General features: G+C 41.0%; 1 protein-coding gene across 4 annotated transcripts in view; it reads right to left on the reverse strand.

The window, feature by feature from the left end:
- Positions 1-20,740, reverse strand: part of FXR1 (FMR1 autosomal homolog 1) — a 65,768-nt gene that overhangs the window by 16,107 nt on the left and 28,921 nt on the right. For all 4 annotated transcript variants that reach the window (XM_005285975.5, XM_065557706.1, XM_005285974.4 and 1 more), the window contains exons 4-9: positions 15,208-15,279; positions 13,347-13,495; positions 12,622-12,715; positions 11,422-11,538; positions 11,152-11,322; positions 4,217-4,295 (exon numbers count right to left, since the gene is read on the reverse strand). In XM_005285975.5, coding sequence (XP_005286032.1) covers positions 4,217-4,295; positions 11,152-11,322; positions 11,422-11,538; positions 12,622-12,715; positions 13,347-13,495; positions 15,208-15,279 — 682 coding nt within the window. The remainder of the gene's footprint in view (positions 1-4,216; positions 4,296-11,151; positions 11,323-11,421; positions 11,539-12,621; positions 12,716-13,346; positions 13,496-15,207; positions 15,280-20,740) is intronic.

The raw sequence follows: 20,740 nt of genomic DNA on the forward strand, positions 1-20,740 counted from the left end.
TCCTTTATAACTGACTTCCAAAATCGGGATTATTTTCAGTAGCTGGAACTGATGATTCGGTAGACAGCACTCCTCTCCTAGTACTGAACCCGTGACAAAGTATGATGTTAGAAGCATTCTGCTTGATGAGATGCCTTTTATCAGAGGAAATATAAAACTGAAGTCCAGGAGTACACTGGGACAAGGAGCCTTAGGAAAATGTGTGTTTTATCTTGAAGAGGAAGTGGGAACCAACCTTTATTTTTCAATAGTTTAAGAGACAGGAATTATCCTAATCATAGAACCATAGAAATTTAGGGCTGGAAGGGACCTGGAGAAGTCATCAAGCCCAGTCCACTGCATTGAGGCAGAACCAAGTAAACTTAGACCATCCCTACCAGGTGTTTGTCCAACTTGTTTTTAAAAGCTTCCAAACATGGGCACACCATGACCACCCTTGGAAGCCTATTTCAAGGCTTAACTACCTTATAGTTAAAAAGTTTTACCTAATTTCTAACCTAAATCTCTCTTGCTGCAGATTAAGACCATTACTTCTTGTCCTATCTTCAGTGCACATGCAGAACAATTGATCCTCTTTATAACAGCCCTCAACATAGTTGAAGACTGTTATCAGGTCCTCCTTAAGTCTTCTTTTCTCAAGACTAAACATGCCCCGTTTTTTTAACCTTTCCTGATAGGTCAGGTTTTCAAAACTTTTTATCATTTTTATTGCTCTCCTCTGAGATCTTTTCAATTTGTCCACATCTTTCTTAAATTGTGGTGCTCAGAATCCGACCCAGTGCTCCAGCTGGGGCCTCACAAGTACTGAGTAGAGCAGGACAACTATCTCTTGTGTTTTACATACAACATCCTGTTAATACACCTAAAATATTAGCCTTTTTTGCAGCTGCATCATATTGTTGACTCATATTCAGTCTGTAATCCACTATAACACCCAGATTCCTTTACCACAAGAAAGTTATTCCCCATTATGATTTGTGCATTTGATTGTTCCTTCCTAAGTGAAGTACTCTGCACTTGTCTTTACTGAATTTCATCTTGTTGAATTCAAACCAATTCTCCAATTTCTCAAGGTCATTTTGAATTTTAAACCTGTCCTCCAAAGTGCCTTCAAGTCCTTCCAGCTTGGTGTCATCTGAAAAATTTTTAAACATACTCTCCACTCCATTATCCAAGTCATTAATGAAAATACTGAATGGTACTGGACCCAGGACTGACCCCTGTGGACTCCACTAGATACGCCCTCCCAATCAGACAGCAAACCATTGATCACTACTCATTGAGTATGGTCTTTCACCTAGTTATGCATCCATCGTATAGTAATTTCAATCACATTTCCCTAATTTGCTTATAAGAATCACGTGGAACTGTGTCAGAAGCCTTACTAAAATCCAGGCATATCACGTCTCCTGCTTTCCCCCACCTACTAGGTGAGCAATCCTATCAAAGAAGGAAATTAAGTTGGTTGGGCAAGATCTGTTCTTGACAAATCCATGCTGACTATTCCTTATAACTAGAGCCAGCGTTTTCCAGCAATGAAAACAAGTGTAATTTCAGATTTTCAAAGCTGTATATTTTAGAAATTCAGAATATGCATTACATTAATGCAAAAAATATTGTATTGTATTGTAATACTGAGGGCTAGAGCCAGCTGTGTGCTAAGGATGAAGTTTAACAAAGACAAATGCAAAGTGCTCCACTTAGGAAGGAAAAATCAATTTCACACATACAGAATGGGAAAAGACTGTCTAGGAAGGAGTACGGCAGAAAGGGATCTAGGGGTTATAGTGGACCACAAGCTAAATATGAGTCAACAGTGTGATGCTGTTGCAAAAAAAGCAAACATGATTCTGGGATGCATTAACAGGTGTGTTGTGAGCAAGACACGAGAAGTCATTCTTCCGCTCTACTCTGCTCTGGTTAGGCCTCAGCTGGAGTATTGTGTCCAGTTCTGGGCGCCGCATTTTAAAAAAGATGTGGAGAAATTGGAAAGGGTCCAAAGAAGAGCAACAAGAATGATTAAAGGTCTTGAGAACATGACCTATGAAGGAAGGCTGAAAGAACTGGGTTTGTTTAGTTTGGAGAAGAGAAGACTGAGAGGGGACATGATAGCAGTTTACAGGTATCTAAAAGGGTGTCATGAGGAGGAGGGAGAGAACTTGTTCACCTTAGCCTCTAAGGATAGAACCAGAAACAATGGGTTTAACCTGCAGCAAGGGAGGTCTAGGTTGGACATTAGGAAAAAGTTCCTAACTGTCAGGGTGGTTAAACACTGGAATAAATTGCCTAGGGAGGTTGTGGAATCTCCGTCTCTGGAGATATTTAAGAGTAGGTTAGATAAATGTCTATCAGGGATGGTCTAGACAGTATTTGGTCCTGCCATGCGGGCAGGGGACTGGACTCGATGACCTCTCGAGGTCCCTTCCAGTCCTATAATCTATGATTCTATGGGGAGGGGAGAGGAGCCAGCTGTAGGCAGGGGAGGTGAATGGGGGAGAGGTGCTGTGGACACTGCTGAGAGCAGGTGCAAGCATCGTCTGTTCTGCAGCATGGTGAAGGAGCCCGGTGCCATGCTGCCAAGTGCCCTGCCTGCCCAGGGGAAGCTCCTCAGAGGTTTTGCTGAGCACAAGCCTGTGTGAGGAGGGGAGAAGCTGGCAGTGAGTCTCAACACCAACCAGTCCCCAGCTTCTGCCCTGCACCCTGGGGATGAGTCAGGTGGGTTGCCAGATTTCTACTGCATTAATAGCCCAAAGTCACTTAAAAACTAGCCCAATCTGTTTACTGAAACAAAGTGGGGGATGCTCAAGAGGTGTGCCTATATTAGGAGGAGGTATTTCGGGGAGGTACTGGAGGGAGTATTTGGGGGGATGCTGGAGGGGTGTGTGTGTACTGGGAGGGGATATTTGGGGCGGGGGGTGCTGAAGGGAGTACCTGTGGCCTCACATTTGAGGTTGGGGGCAGTGTCGTGATCCCGGTCATGGTGGCAGGGTGGCTGGTGCAGGCCCGGGACGTGGCGCCAGCCCATCAGTCAGTGCCTCCCTGCAAGCCTCTCCCCCTCCCCATGGCGGGGAGCCACTGCCTGGCCCTGTCACCACTCCTGGTCAGAAATCTGGTTAGGGCTGTGACCCTGCGCTCCACCCACGTGTCATATCTGCTCCAGCCTCTGCCCTGGGGATGAGTCAGGTGTCTTCAGGCAGAAATCTGGGTGTGTGAGACCCCCATGTGCCTTGCCCACCCTCTGATCAGGGAGTCCTGAAAAAACTGGCAATTTCCAGCCCGGCCCTACTTATACGTTTATCATCATCCAGGTGCTTACAAACTGATGGTTTAATAATTTGCTCCTGTATCTTTCCAGGTATTGAAGTTAGGCTGACTGGTCTATAATTCCCCAGGTCCTCCTTGTTCCCCTTTTTAAAGATAGGTGGTGCTCTAATTGCCCTTCTCCAGTCTTCCGAGACCTTTCCTGTCCTCCAGTTTTCAAAGATAATTGTGAGCAGCTCTGAGCTTGTATAAGGGTACTTAAGGAACCAGCTGAAGCATACATTTTTACAGTTTTAGAAATTTCATCCATAAAAAAAATATTTCTCCCCCCAGATTAAAAAACTAAATTAAAAGGACACATGATACCTCAAGAATGATTAGCATACATGAAAGGATGCGACTATCATACTGTTGCATGGTGTGCTGCAATATACACAAGCAAAAGGCATAACCAGTCAACTAGGACCAAGCACTGGACAATGGTATCTTAGTTGAATCACCATGCCATTCTTAGGGTTCAAAGGAAATTATTTTCTTTTAAACTTAATTTCAAAAGATCATTTTCAACATTAATTTTTAAAGAGGATTTTATAGGTTCCATTCCCCCTCCCCGCATTTATCAATTTAAACTTTACACAAGCAGGAAATTTAAAAGCATATGACTGCAGAAGTCTGAATCTGTTATGTATCTCAAAGTGCAACCATAATATCGAAGCATTCTATGTAATATTTTTTAAATTAATTACAAGATAGAATTGACAACAAAATGTCCACATATGCAACAGATATTTTCAAAACTTCTATTATACCTATTGTTATTTAAAAGGTTTTAGTTTCTGAGTGAAGGGAGAAACTGTCATATACTGGCATCTAAGCCTTCTATGCATAGTCATACTGAACAGGCTTTCTTTCCCCAAATTTTCAAGCGTTTTAAACTTTTAGCAGTATTACATACCAACAAGATTTCTGGGAACCTGAATAAAATCTTCCACAAATTCCAAGTAACTTCTAGCCTTTTTTACTGCATCAGCACTCTAGAAATGAACACAACAGAAGTTTATTTTGAATGCAATATGTTAAAAATAAAGCCCTGTTAACAACAGCTGGAAAACCTCCAGACAACAGCAGGAACGAGATTAATTTAACCTAGTTTTGAACTAAATCTTAGAGAAATAACCAAGTTTAAAAAGTTCAGGAACAAAACAGTGGCAAGAGGGTGGTATAAATAGTAAAAAACACAATGTTTTCACACTGTTTAAAACAAAGTTTTTATATTCTGCAATTTACCACAATTAAAACCAACTGTCTAAAAATACCCCCTTTAGGTCATCTTGCAACAGCTCATTGAATTTTAGAGAGACCATCAATTCAGAAGGATATATATTCTTTTATCCCCAAAATGGCGCACACAGTTTCTGAACCAATATGCTTGCACAGAAATATCTATATAACTAACATCACAAAGAAAAAATAAGTATTGGGGGTAGCCGTGTTAATCTGAATCCACACAAAAAACAGGGAGTCCGGTGGCACATTAAAGACTAACAGAAAAGAAAGAAGAAAGGTAAAGAAAGATAAAGAAAAAATGGTTCTTTGAGGTGTGTTGCATGTGACCATTCCATCTTGTGCACAATTGTCAGAGAATTTTTTTCCCCTCAGTGATATCCGTTGGGGTGGTCCGAAACCCCGTCACTTTGCACCACTGTGTGCAGGTAGAAGAGGGCAGAGCCATTCCCAACTCCCCTCAGTTCCTTCGTACTGAACAGACTCCGATAACGAGGGAGAAGGCAGGTGGGGTCATGGAATGGACATATGCAACACAACTCAAAGAACAACAGTTACTGAATGGTAGGTACTGGTTTTTGTTCTTCAGTGCTTGCACATGTCCATCCCATTGTAGGTAACTCACAAGGAGACAAAAATGGAGGTGACTGTAAGACATCCCATCTGAAACTGGCATTGTCCCTGGACTGACGGGAAATGGCATAATACAAAGTAAATGTGTAGGCAGATGACAACAAGTAACTGCTTTACAAATGTCCATTATAGGTACTTGCACCAAGAAAGCTGTTCATGTTGCCTGTGCTGTAGTAGAACGCACCAATATCCTAACTGGTGGGGTTAGATTAGCCAACCAGTAACATAAATGAATCCATGAAGAGATCCAGGATGAAATCATCTGAGTAGTCACTGGACTGCCCTTAGTTCTGTTTGTAATCACAACAAACAACTGAACAGAAGACCTAAAGGACTTAGTATGCTCCAGATAGAAAACTAGAGCCCTTCTGGCATCCAAGAAATGCAGTCTCTCCTCATCTCTATGAGCATGAAGTTTTTGAAAGAAAGTTGGCAAATAGACTGCCTGGTTAACATAAAAATCAGAGACTACCTTAGTGAGAAATTTTGGGTGAGGGCGAAGACGAACCTTATCCCTATCGAAAACAGTGTAGGAAGAGTCTGATGCTAGGGGTTTTAACTCTCCCACCCCTCTGGCCGAGAAAATGGCCACTAGAAAGGTTACCTGCATAGAGAGGTGCATCAGAGAGCAAGTTGCAAGGGGTTCAAAAGGTGGGCTCATCAATTCTACTAGGACCTAGGAGATCTTAAGGAGGGATGGGATCTTGCACGTGTGGATACATGACCAAACTCAGAGGATTTTTCTGAAGCAGGTTGTATGGTATGAAGACAGTTTGGACATGTCATACTTTCTCATTCCCCAGCATTCTGCACTATAAAGTAATGTTTTAAGTACGCAGCTCTGATAAATTTTGAGTTTGGTGTTGGTGTTGTGTTTTAATGGATTTCCAGACTGTATTTAAAGCTCCTGAAGGTGTTCCTGGCTTTATGGATTTTGTTCTGAATGTCCTAGCTTGTTCCACCATCCTAGCTGATGGTGCTGCCCAAGCATGTGAATGTTTCTACATTGGTGAGAACATAATCCTCTATCTATACTGGTGATGGTGAGGCAATATTAAAGGTCATGGTATCTATCTTATTGCGGTTGATTTTCAGTCCAATTTGCTGGCTGAATGAGTTGAGTCGAGTTGTTTTTACTTGTATATAATGTTGGGTATGTGATAGGAGAGCAAGATCATCTGCAAAGTCCAGGTCTTCAAGGGTTGAGAAGGGTGTCCATGACCATGCATGGGCAAGGAAAAAACTGTAATTTCCTAACTTTCCAGTACTTGACTTTGCAACCTAAATAACTAACAGGTTTTTTGTATGTAATTTCCTAGGAGTTCTTTTGTTTAAAGAGTAAAAGCAAATTTTGTTCTGTGCAACTGTAATAATCCTCCATTAAGCATTTATCGGCAGGGTTTGAATCCTGAATGTTCAGCATAAGATGGACACCACTTGAGCTACAGAACTATGTCCATAAACTGGCAGTAAGAAGAAAGAAGGCTCCCAAAGGAGGAAATGATTGGACACAGTCACTACGGGTCTGAGGAGTGGTCGGGGTAAGCCTAGTCTGGCTCTCTCCCACCTGGTGTTGGGGGGCTCATAGCTTCCCAGGTGCCCCCACAGAATGGGGGTGGGGTGGGCACAGTGGGGCCATGTGGTAGGGATTATCAAAGAAACATAGGGCTGTTCGGAACCTCAAGAGGTCATCTAGTACAGCACTCTGCACTGAGGCAGGACTACATAAATCTAGACCATCCCTGACAAGTATTTTAAGACCAGGTTAGACAAAATCTCCAATGACAGGGATTCCACAAACTTCCTTGGAAGCCTATTCCAATGCTTAACTATTCTTATAGTTAAAAAGTTTTTCCTAATATCTAACCTAATCTCCAGTGCTGCAGATGAAGATGACTGCTTCTTGTTCTACCTTCAGTGGACATGGAAAACACTTGATCACCATCTTCTTTATAATAGCCCTTAAAATATTTGAAGACATATCAGGTTCCCCCTCAATCTTATTTTCTCCAGACTAAAAATGCCCAGTTTTTTTAACCTTTCCTCACTGATCAGGTTTTCTAAACCTTTTATTGTTTTTGTTGCTCTCCTCTGGACTCTCTCCAATTTATCCACATCTTTCCTACAGTGTGGCACCCAGAACTGGACACAGTCCTCCAGCTGAGGCCTCATTTGTGTCAAGTAGAGCAGGACAATTACTTCCTGCTTCTTATAGATGACATTTCTGTTAATATACCCAGAATATTAGCCTCTCTCGCAACTGCTTCACATTGGTGACTCATATTCAATTTGTGATCCACTATAACCCCAAGATCCTTTTCAGCAGTATTACCGTCTAGACAGTTGGTCCCTATTTTGTAGCTGTGCATTTGATTTTTCCTTCCTAAGTTAAGTACTTGTCTTTATTGAATTTCATCTTCCTGATTTCAGACTAACTCTCCAGTTTGTCAAGATCATTTCTGTTTTGTTTGTGCTCTCTTTGTTGGTTCCCTCTCGGGACAAAGAGAGAGACCAAGCAGGTAACCCAGCTCCTAAAAAGATCCTGAACTGCTACATCTAAAAATTACAGAAATTTTAAGTAATAGCAAGGAAATGCATTGATTATCTTTTGTTTTAGCTTGTGAATTTTCCCTATGCTAAAATTTTTTTTTTGATATCCTATCTCCTAGAACTGGAAGGGACCTTGAAAGGTCATCGAGTCCAGCCCCCTGCCTTCACTAGCAGGACCAAGTACTGATTTTGCCCCAGATCCCTAAGTGGCCCCCTCAAGGATTGAACTCACAACCCTGGGTTTGGCAGGCCAATGATCAAACCACTGAGCTATCCCTTCCTGTTTTTGTAACTTTGAAGTTAAGCCTAGAGGGAAATCCTCTGTGTTTTAAATCTTTTTACTTACCCTGTAAAGTTATCTTCCATTCTGATTTTGCAGGTGTGATTCTTTTACCTTTTTTTTCTTTAAAATAAAATTCTTCTTCTAAGAACCTGATTGATTTTCAGTGTCCTAAAAACCAGGGATTTGGTCTGTGCTCACTTTGTTAACCTATCAGTTGGTATAATATTCTCAAGTCCCCCCTGGAAAGGCGGTGAAGTGGTTTCGGGGGGATATTTTTGGGGAGATAGGACTCCAAGTGGCCCCTCCCTGAATGTCTGCTTAAATCACTTGGTGGTGGCAGCAATACTGTCCGAGGACAAGGAAACGAATTTGTGCCTTGGGGAAGTTTTTAACCTAAGCTGGTGGAATATAAGCTTAGGGGGTCTTTCATGCGGGTCCCCACATCTGTACCCCAGAGTTCAAAGTGGAGAGGGAACCTTGACAGGAAGTATGGGATGCAGGAACTCTGAGCTGGGTTGGGGGGAGTTCCTCCCTCAATACAACTGCCTCAGCAGCTCCCAGGTATTCTCATTACAACATCTGCTGCTGTTACTTAGGCAGTGATGTGGCCTGAACTTAGAATTTTCATGCTCAGTTATTATCTTAGTTTGCTGCAACATTTTCCTAAGGTACATAAGTGAGAAAAGGGAAACAATTTTTAGTAGTTTATATCTCAATAAAAGTTTAACAGAATTTTATAGGACAAAGAAAAGGCATTTTGCAAGACTGAAGATATTCTACCCACCGCAAGGCCTTCAAGGCTTCCCTGAAGGCATTCAAAGGCCATCTGCAAGCAATGAAGGTGTGACAGCTTCTCAGAGAAAAAGTTGCAGAATGCTTTATAATGTAAAATGTTAGGCAGCCTAAATATAGCAGTAGCTACTAACTCCTCCTATAATACAGAATATTAAATTTTTCTTTGAATGTGGAATAGGAGACCTGGATAAAAGCTTAAAAAATAAGATCTTTGTGATGTTAGATATATCAATATTGAAAATAAACTAAATTCATAAATAATGTGTGAATTTATTTTTATATTATTTGTATACAAGTTACATACACACAGCTGAACTGACATGGTTAAAATTCTTTTCCATATGTGCATTCTCACAAGGTTTGTACACCAAAGGTCCTGCTTTAGTGTGGGTGGAAAAAAAGGCAGGTTACAAAGATGTTACTTGGGAGACAAATTCTCTGCACAGTGCTCTTTTGAGGGAGGATTTGGAGGCAGACTGGTGGAATTTGCCCCGGAAGTGGGTGGTAGACACAGGGTCTATAGACTGTGAGAATCCAAAGGACAAGAGTCCTATCTAAAGGAACACAAGAGACTTCAACCACTACTACAGCCTGCCCAAAAAGTGGCTCTGTGCTCTGGCTCAGAGATGAATGTTAGGAAGTTCCCAATCTTTCACAAATAACCACCACATACACCAGGAAGAGCCTGCTTACACTCAGTTTGTTAAAAATCTTAGGTAGAAGTAAATAATAAGCACATATGAGGCATGAACTTAATTAAGACAGAGTTCCAGATTCTCTGCTTCATTAGTGCAGTTTTGGACTGCTCCGCTGGTGCAGAACTGCACTCAACTGGCATAGCTGGTGGCAACAGGATCAATCCAGTACAGGATAAACCTTGGGTAGCTGCCAGAACAGCTCAACTCCTACTCCCTGTGACTAGCATAGGAGGTGTGGCAAGGGAAAAAAGGGGGATGTAGGGCAAGCCCAAGCAACACTAAGATGCAGTAACACCCTATTGGGGCCACTGACAGCCAGCAGAAATAAAAGCAGCCCTCAGGCTTTTCTTACCTGATTTAGGGGAAAGGACTAATTAAAGCAGCCCCAGGATCACAAGGGCACAAAAATAGCTTTAAAGCCACATTTGTACACTCCCCTCCTGACCTGCATCAAGTGCTCCTCAGCCAGAGTCAACCACCAGGGCTCTCAATCTGTTAATATTTAATCCCTTTATAGAGCTACATGAGCACACCTATATTTATACACTCCAGTATATTTACTATGTAGAGAGGTCATGGCAGTTTGGAGAGAAACATGCTAGTCTGAAGAATGGCAGGTAATATATAGTCATTTAGCAAGAATAATACCTTGCAATAAGTATTTTGTCCTGAGCAAGTATTACCTGTATACAATAAGTAGTATTGCAACCAAGAGTAATTTCTCTCCCCTCCACCCCATGCTGCTTGTTGGCCTTTTGCCTAAGAGACTTTTTATAACTGATATGTTCCCCAACAGAGTGCAATGTGTTACACCAGTGATAGTAGACTATATAAGGGGTCTTTTCCAGCTTTTATTATTATTATTAAATACAGAAAATGACTTTAACTGAATGTTAAAGTTCCACAGAGTCACAAAAGGTCAACATCAAGCCTCAAATGAGAAACAGCAGAAGCCACTGCTGCAGAACTTTTTGATTAGTTAGCAATGAATGAGTAGTGATCTGTAAATAACATTATGATATGTGAACTGTTCTCCTTTAATAGACTGGAGCACATACTGTGCATATTATATCCTCTTTTAAATATCAGCTTGACTTCTGGAGCTTTCAATCACATTACAAAAACTCCATGGCCAGAATGAAGAAATCTAAACAGAATTACAAATCTCTAACTTGGTCGTCATTCAAGATGCTAGGGAGCGAAAAACAAAAAGACCTGAATTCCAAAATGGTGAAATAGGCAATGCCCACCCCCCCCAAAAGCAAAACAAGAAAAAGGTGGGTGGGGAGCAGGGGTAAAAAACTATGTACACTCAAAACAAAAAAGGTAACAGCTAAAGTGGCAAACATTTATTACATGATACTATAGTAATTTTCATCTTCAAAATACTTTACAAATATGAGACAGTTAAATATACCACCTACAACACTCACCCTGTGAAGTGTGTATTTTTATCCCCACTTCACATCTGAGGAAACACAGAGGGTAAGTTGACTGGCCCCACAAACTGTGTCAGAATTGGAATTAGAACTCAGTAGTCTCGGACTCTTGTTCCTGTGCTCAGATCTCATCTCTGTGCAGTAGTAATAAACACCAGAGTAAACCAACTATTAAATATGAAGAACAAAAAAGACCTTTTCCCCTTACCTCTCCATAGATCCTGAAAGTACCAGTATCTTCCTCAAGCTCAATTGCAGTTACTCCTGGAACTTTCCTCGCTTGCTGTATGTTACTACCATGTGTTCCTATTGCAAGTCCCATTAAATCTTCTCTTACAACAAATTCCTCATGAAATGCTGCTGCAAGTTGTTTTGTGCACTAGGGAGAGGTGAAAGAATTTGTCCACCATAAGAAGAAACTCAAAACTGAACACAGTTAAATGATTACTTTAAACAATTCCATTCTAAGACAGCTTACTTCTAAGTGTTTTGTGGCTTCTTCATTTCTTGACATGAGCATTAGCTTGGTACGAATGCTGCGCAAATGCATGTCACTCAATATATTTACTCTCTTCACTGTTGATTCGCTGGCAGACTACAAAAAGAAGTGGTAAGATAAGCAATATCCCCTTTTGATAAAGAAAATCCACATTCAGAGGGCAAATTAGAACTCTGTTTACTTTTACAATTGAATTGAATTGTATATATAAATCCCAATTTAGAAAGTCACTTATTGATATTAGCTTTCCTCAAGGTCTCAAAACAAGACATACCAAGAAAAATTCAGCTTCCAAAACAAAATCCCACAAATCCATTACCACTGGCTCCATGTGTTTACAGCCAGTTTTTCTACTGGACCTATACAGCGAATGTTGCACTGAGATAATCCCACTATGGATCTATTATAAATTGCTAGATTATTTTATGTAATCTTTTTACCATCCATGTCAGGTCACCCACTTATTCACTGGAAGATCCAAGAAAGTAAGAAGGGAAAACTGAATCTAAACAGGCAAATTTATATGGAAAATTTTGTCCCAAGGAAATAGAACTGCAAAGACGAATTACTGCTGAGGAAAATATTACTTAACAGGAGCAAATCTAATTAAGCCAGGTGTGATGTTTGTGGGATTCTCCTGCATAGGTGTGGGTGAAAAATAATATGTTAGAAGGCGGATGCAGGAATCCCCAGGCCAAACCCAATTTCAGTCTCACTGCATTTGAACAAATTTGTGAGAGTTGCTTTAAATTTTTCCTATAATGCTTGGAGACTGAGTACTAGCTTTTCCCTGGCTTTGACTGACGATTAAAAATAGGTAAAAGATAGGACTAACTACCCTGAACTTATCATTCTGTATATTACAAAATCTCCCTAAGGGTCCCAATTCCCTAAATGACTAGGGTTATGATTATGATCTCTCTTCTCACTCCCAAACTCAGGCTGCCTTTGATGCAGTACTGACACCAATCCAATGAGCCTACTTCAAAATACAATATTTTAAAATGATATTATGAACACATATATATATTAAACTGCTTGAAATGGGCATAGCCGTACAAATAAATCAGTTGACAAATATGCAGGAACCACACAACAATCTGTAACCAATCAAAATGTAGTAGTTAATATCTTGAATATTCATGGACTGTCTGCACAAAAAATAAACTGATTTCTTACCAGTATTATTAACTGCGTAGTTTCAGCATGGTAGAAAATTCGACAAGCTCCTACAGCTTTCTTAAAATCCTTATGTGCATTTTCATTAGCGCACCTAGAGAAATGAATGTTATAAAGGTTACTTCAGCTGAAGACAGTCGTATCAATAAGAACTGTATAGCCCTATTAATCAAAAATGAGAATGCGGCAATAGTCTATAATAAGTAATGTTTCTCAGCCTGGAAAACTCCAGACTAGTGCAAGGAGATGTGCCAGGGGTCCACCTGATTTCACACTGCAAATGTGGAAGAGGTAAAGCTGTCTGCAGCTCCTTGAAAGTCTTCCTTTTCTACTTGTTACTCTATATTGCAGTGGGCTACAGTAGCAACTTATGTGTACAGGGCTGAATGCTCAGGAAGCAGCCTGTTAGACCAAAGATTTCTTCTTCCATGGCATTCAGCTCAACCACAAAAGAGCATGTGGCCCAACCACCAGAAAATCACCAAGCCTTCTGGTGGAGGGAAAAAGGAGGGGGCAAGTACAACTGTCCCAGAGGATGATTGGCAACCACATCACTTTCATATTTGATTGAAGTATCACAGTTAATGACATTTAACTGTGAACTACAACAGGAGTATTCTCTCCAAAAAATAACCTAAGACTAGAATTTAAGATACATATATGGAGAAACGAATATGCCATGTTGAAATGAATAATAGTGAAGTTACAGTATCAGAGCTACTCACGCATCTCTCAGATCTTCAGGAACATCCACTGTGCACTTAAAGAACGTGTTCTTTTTGACCGTTTTATTTTGATTCACAGGTCGAAGTCGTTCAAATGTGACTATCTCATTGTACGTGGCATCACAAGCAGCATATTCAATGACATAAAACTAAGTGGGGAAAGTTTTAAAAAAAAAAAAAAAATTAAAAGTAACCATTTCATAAAGATAACAGCTACTATCTCCGCTATCAAGGAAATATAAAATATGGGTTTACACATTAAAACATAGTTCTATTTTGACAAAGCTGTGCTCCTGCAATGTTGTATCCTGTGCAGACCCCTTCCCCCAGTGTCCCACTGAAGCCAATGGGTCTCTATATGGGTGGAGGTGTATGCATATGCACATTGCATTGTACAACTGGAAACTAAGTTTGCTCCATTTGTAAATCAAATACTGTTGCATGATGCTGTTGTATTTGGGTTCCCGATTCAGCAGGACAATATTTAAATGCAACTCCAGTCCCAAACCCCTCTTTGAAAAAAACCAACCCCCAAACTCTTAACTAAAATGTGTAATTAAATTAATGAAATGTCATCATGTTACATTTTATAGTTTAAGCCCAAAATTCAGTGTATTTTTAACTATTAATGGAAATATATATATATTTTTAAAAATTATATGTCCATGCTGCATTTTAATCAAAACATTGCTGCGTTCTCCTAGCGCATAGGAAGAGAAAACAGAAGAGTATTGAAAAATGTTTTAAATAGAAATAGATTAGTCTCCTTTCACTAAGCTGAGTGAAATGTAAAGAGAAAAACAATACAGTAGCACCTCAGTCACAAACACCTCAGGAATGGAGGTTGTTCATAACTCTGAAATGTTCGTAACTCTGAACAAAATATTATGGTTGTTCTTTCAAAAGTTTACAACTGAACACTGATTTAATAAAGCTTTGAAACTTTATTACGCGGAAGAAAAATGTTGCGTTCTCTCTTTTTTTTAGTAATTTACATTTAACATAGTACTGTACCGTATTTGCTTTTGGGGGGGGGGGGGGGGAGGGGAAGGGGCGGTGTCTCTACTGCTGCCTGATTACGTACTTCTGGTTCCAAATGAGGCATGAGGTTGACTGGTCAGTTCGTAAGTCTGGTATTCATAACTCTGAGGTTCTAATATCCATACAAATGATGTGAAGTAATTATTACAACTGAATCAAATTTAAAATCTGATCAGGATGTTAGAAACAAAGGTAGGAACATTTTTTGTTTTACATACTTTTTTAACCTAAACGAATTCAGTTTGCAAAATAGATTGATTTGTTTCAAATTATGTCAGAAACTAAGCATACAGATATAAAAGGTACCACACGTAGTCCAGAAATGGCTCATCCAATATATGGACACATAACTCAGAGTTAGGCATGCAATGTAGTTCTTGCAGAACCTAAACAACCAGACCCAAGGTATATTGACCCAAGGTATGTCAAACACACAAAATGGCAAGTATCCAGGAGCCATCCCCACTTAGTGAGTAATTTACAAGAAAGAATATTTATTGTTACCCCCACCTGTGTATAGTCAGCCAGCTGCAAGTTACCATCGCCATGAGCGGCCTTAATTTATGACCTAACCTGCTATCATGGTTTTGTGTTGGTAATACTTAACTTTGGGTTCCTTCTCCTTTTTTCAAGCTATGCTTTGTTTCTGTATTAGTGACAACCCACTCTCACCTGCTATGTTTTTCTGTCATTATATCACAGTGTCATTTCTCCCTCACAAGATACTGCACACAGATTTAATGAGTCGTGCAATATTTACCTTCCATACTTGCTGCACTTCAAATGGGAGCAGACAGTCCTAATTTTTAAAGTAACTTACCTCTCCTTTCATCATTCGAACTTTTGCCAGCCACCAGCCACAAGGTTCTTGGTCATTTGCTCTTGAGTAAACCTGAAAAGAAAAAATACAAGAGGAGCATATTTAAAATATAGCTACACCAAAGGTAGGCAATCTATGGCACGCATGCCAAAGGCGGCACTCGAGCTGATTTTCAGTGGCACTCACACTGCCCAGGTCCTGGCCACCGGTCCGGGGCCCTCTGCATTTTAATTTAATTTTAAATGAAGCTTCTTAAACATTTTAAAAACTTTATTTACTTTACATACAACAATAGGTTAGTTATATATTATAGACTTATAGAAAGAGACCCTCTAAAAACATTAAAATGTATTACTGGCACGCGAAACCTTACATCAGAGTGGATAAATGAAGACTCGGCATACCACTTCTGAAAGGTTGCCGACCCTTGAGCTACACAATTAAAAAACCTAACAGGTTAAACCAACAGTGAAGCAGAAAGAATCTTTTTCAACTAACCCAGCTAATCACCAAGATAAAAGCCACCAGTAGTATAAGATACTGCAATTTAAAACTATTTTTATATAAAATTCCAGTTAGCCATAGTCATATGTGCTTCTCATCATATACATTTTCATAACATTGCACTACACAGATTAGGTGTGCAGATTCTGTTAACAATACACAAGGCAGCTTTTTGAGGGGTTTAAAACTGGAGCGTAAAAATTTACTCAATAGCAGGTGAAGACACGGGATTCTTGCAATTCCGCAATAATTTTAAACACTTTTCTGTGACGCTAAAGTGCACAAGAACCAAGAAATTCACAGTTAAGGATGCAATTTTGTCTATAGTTTACTCAATGACCTGGACTCGGGTCAGCTCACAATACTGCTACTATAGGTACTCCCGTACCTACTTAACAATAGGCAAGTGATGAATTGGGGGATTCACAACTTTGAATTGTTCCACAAGTTCAGTATACATTAATGTAGTAAACTAAGGCTATCAGAAAGAAATTTATAAGTAGCCACGGCAAAACAGACAAAAATATACCCTGCACTGGCCAGACTGACTATGCCAAATACCATTTTTCCATTTGTAATATCAAGGGAAAAAAGCCTTTGGCAATTCTTAGACTATATGTCTAAGATCCATCACTGACAATGCTGCTGTCAATACTACCTTCCTTACTGAGTGTTTTAACTTGAAAAAAATCATCTTCCCCTCCGCCCCCCAAAACTTGCCCTGTACATATATGTAGCACTCTTTAACAGTAGGTATTTCATGAAGAGATACACTACCCTTCTCTGAGTATCAAAATCAATAAGGCAAGTCTAGTCCAGTCACCTCAAGAACACTTATGTTCCAAAAATCTTGATGGAAAATTAAAGAGTCAGCCAGTAAAAATAGAGAACTAAATCACCACCAGTAATAAAGGATTAATAAAGATGAAAACAGGCAGTTTCATACTGGATGGAGTTGTACACATATTATCCCTAAAACACAGATACAGTAACTCCTCACTTAAAGTCGTCCCGGTTAACGTTGTTGTTTCGTTGCTGATCAATTAGGGAACATGCTTGTTTAAAGTTGTGCAATGCTCCCTTATAACTTTGTTTGGCAGCCGCCTGCTTTGTCCACTACTTGCAGGAAGAGTAGCCCGTTGCAGCTAGCTGGTGGGGGCTTTGAACCAGGGTGGACCGGCAGCCCCCCTATCAGCTCCCCGCTCCCCCATGTCCCCTGTGTGGCAACAGCCCAGCAGGCTATCAATTGCCAGCAGTTCAGCTGTCCCTCCCACACTGCTATGTGCTGCTCCTGCCCTCTGCCTTGGAGCTGCTCCCGGGAGCCTCCTACTTGCTGTGCGGGGGTGGGGGGAGGGAAGAGAAGGGGAGATAATGTCAGAGTGTCCCCCTCTCTCCTGCTCCTCCCCCTCCCCCCTGCTTACACTTTCTCCATATAGAGCAGGGTTAGTTGACAACAGGGCTCAGGAGGGAGAGAGCTTGCTGGCTGCAGCTGCTGTCTCAACTTGCTGATATACTTAAAAAGGCAGTGTACTTAGAGTGGGGTCAGTGTACTTAAAGGGGCAATGCGCATCTCTCTCTCTTTCTCCTACACACAGGGTGTGTCTCTGTCTGCCATGCTGTCTCCCTTCCCTCCATTGGTGCTAGAGTGTGAGGCTACATTAACAACAATGCGTTAACTCTTGAGGGCTCAGCCAAATGCTAGTTCATCATTTAGCAGTAAGGCATTCCTGGGAAATATCCCACCCTCTGACTTCACCACCTCAACCAAGCTTCACAATCATTGCTGTGTACAGTACTGTTTGTTTAAAACTTATACTGTGTGTGTGTGTGTGTGTGTGTATATAAGTTTTATATATAGTTTTTTGTCTGGTGAAAAAAATTTCCCTGGAACCTAACCCCATTTCCCTGGAACCTAACCCCCATTAATTTAAATTAATTCTTATGGGGAAATTGGATTTGCTTAACATCGTTTCGCTTAAAGTCACATTTTTCAGGAACATAACTACAACGTTAAGCAAGGAGTTACTGTATACTTTTTCACGTTTTTTTCCCCCCCACACACCTTTTACAACCAAGCACTCTCTGGAGAAAAAGACCTGCACCTTCCTGGCCCATCTTTCCCTAACTGATCCTACCCTGAGGTCAGAAGGCTGAACTTGTGACATCATATTCATTCCCATGGCAAAACCAGTGCTATAAACAGACTGTGATTTTACTGCAAAATGAAAGAGATGGAAAAGCAGGGCTGTGAAGCAAAATAATAAATAATAATAATATTTTAAAAAGTGCAGCCACCAGAGTAAACCACTGACCAAACATTAGAGTCTAGCACACATTCTCTTTTTCAAGTTTAATTCCTAGCAAAAAATCTCTCTTTGGAAGAAGTGAGGGCTAGCCCTCCTTGGCTGAAGACAATGTAAAATGACACCAGGCCCACCAGGAGGAAAAGACCATGGGAAGAGAGATGGCCGAAGATTTCTACTCTGAAAAACAAAAGGAAGGCAGCAGCTTAATAGGTCTTTTAATATAATGATGGATACTTGGGAGCTCAGGAGACACACAAAATATCTATCCAGAAAGCTCACAGCAGAGCAATGAAGCAATTGGTGAAGATAATACAATGAGTCAGAAGCAGAACTGGTTACAGAATTTGCTTTTTCTCAGACCAGTATGCGTTAGACTACACTGTTTCTCTGCAAAGCTGTATATTATAATACATAGGCACAGACCTTTCCTACCCATTAAAAGAAGTGCATTACTTATTCAGAGATACATTTGCCTTTTCTAATAGTGACATTGTTACACTAATGCTTACTTTGCCATTACCAATTTATAAAACTTTGTTTGCTTCTTCATTGGTGTACTGTGCATTTCTGATAAAGATGCTGAGAGATTCTTGCTGTGTAACTTTGCAGAGCAAATTCCAGGTCACACTGTCTAAGCCTGTGAATGTTCTTCGAACAGTGATCAGTCAGGATGGACTTTTCCATTGCATGTCACTGAACTGAGTCTAGATCAATTTGCTGTATCAACTCTACTATGCTATTGCACTTCCCACATGACATTCTCATAAGCAAATAGGGAAATGTGGACTAGATTAATTTATTATAAGGTAGGTGCATAACTGGTTGAAACACCATTCTCAAAGAGTAGTTATCAATGGTTCACTATCAAACTGGGAGGGTGTATTTAGTGGGATCCTGCAGTGGTCAGTCATGGGTCCAGGACTATTCAATATTTTCATTTAATGACTTAGATAATGGAGTAAAGAGTATGCTTATAAAATCTACAGGGGACACATGCTGGGAGGGCTGCAAGCACTTTGAAGGACAGGATTAGAATTCAAAATGACCGTGACAAATTAGAGAATTGGTCTGAATTCAACAAGATGAAATTCAATAAAGACAAGTGCAAAGTACTTCATTTAGGAAGGAAAAATCAAATGCACAGCTTTTCTTGAAACTGCTCCTGCAGGACACCAGGAGATACTATGGAAAATTGTCTCTCCTGTGCTCTCAAAGTTTTCCCTGCTGATACACAGGCAGTATCGAGAAGGAGGAAGCTGCCTGACTCCAATGCTGAGGCGTGAGGAATGGTGCAGGAAGGGTTGCAGGAGCCAGAGGATAGGGAAGAGACGAGGAGGCATAGGAGGAAAGGATATGGTGAGGGATTACGGATAGGAACATGGAAAAAAAGAGAGGGCTGTGAAGGTATATAGGTACAGAGTGGGCAGGGAGCAGAAGGCAAGGAAGAGACAGGGGGTGGGCAGGAGACAAGGGACAAAGAGGTGTGGGATAGGAAGGCAAGAACTGGGAGTGGGAGGTTGGACAGAAGTCAAGCGGGTTGGACAGGAGCAGGAGGGGAGAGAGAAATGAGGATAGAGGGCATGCAGCCAGAATAGTTGTGGGTGGAGGGTGGATAGGAGTACATGGGTAGGAGCAAAGGACAAAGGAGACAGGCTGTACTGTGGACTCAGGTGCAGAAGGTTCTATAACTACCAAGGAACATTCCCCCTTCCAGAACCTGGAACTGAACCCAGGAGTCCTGTGTTTCTACATTTCTGTGCTATTAGTTAATATCTGTGAGATCCACGAGCAAAGTGTATATTTTATCTTCCACTAGTAGCTAGTCCACATAGAATATAACAGCCTACTACTGCTATCAGTTATCCTATTAGCTGAAGTGGTAGAGATCTGTGATATGGACCTAAATGTCTAAACCCCATTTCTGACCCAAACTGGGGCTCACTATGCACAGGCGCTGGCTTCCTCCAAGCCCTGTGGGTGCTCAACCCCCAGCTCTGCCCCAGGCCCTACCCCCACCCGCCTTCTTCCCTCAAGCCTCCACCCCACCTCTTCCACCCCAGGCCCCGCCCCCAACCCCACCTCTTCCCACCCAGTTCCTCACCCTCCATCCCTGCTCCTCCCTCCCCCCTCCCCCCCCCCAGCTTCCAGCACACCGAGGAACAGCTGATTGCGGTGGGCAGGAGGTGCTGGGCGGGAGGGTTGGAGTCCTGGAGCACTCACAGAGTCGGCGCCTACGTCACTATGGCTTCAAAAGGCAATTTCTGATTTTTCAATTTGATTGAGGTATTGTTTATTTTAATAAGAATTTACATCCAAAAAATACATGAAAAGAACATTAAGGCAGCAAAATGAAGCACTTAAAAGTTAGAAAATGCCAAAAGGATGCCTGCACAACATTGATTCTACCCCCTGTGCATGTGCATTATGATATAGTTTTGAAACACACAGCCACATACTAATTTTTCCATAGGACTCCTGCCTCGTTCAGTTTACGGGATGAACCATGCTCTAGGGATGAATGAGGACTATGTAGTGGAGGAAGCTTTTGTATGGAGGCCCCTGTCTCATTTGTTCCAGAAATTGGAAGGCATGTAATAAATGAAACAGGGGACTGCAGGAAGAAAAAGTATGGTCTCGTGATTAAGGCAGTTGAATACTGCCATGGAGAACTGCATTCATTCCTTCTCCTGTTACAGAGTTCCTACATGATGCTGGGCTACAGT

The sequence above is a fragment of the Chrysemys picta genome, chromosome 9, assembly GCF_011386835.1.
Source record: "Chrysemys picta bellii isolate R12L10 chromosome 9, ASM1138683v2, whole genome shotgun sequence".
Taxonomy (NCBI): Eukaryota; Metazoa; Chordata; order Testudines; family Emydidae; genus Chrysemys; species Chrysemys picta.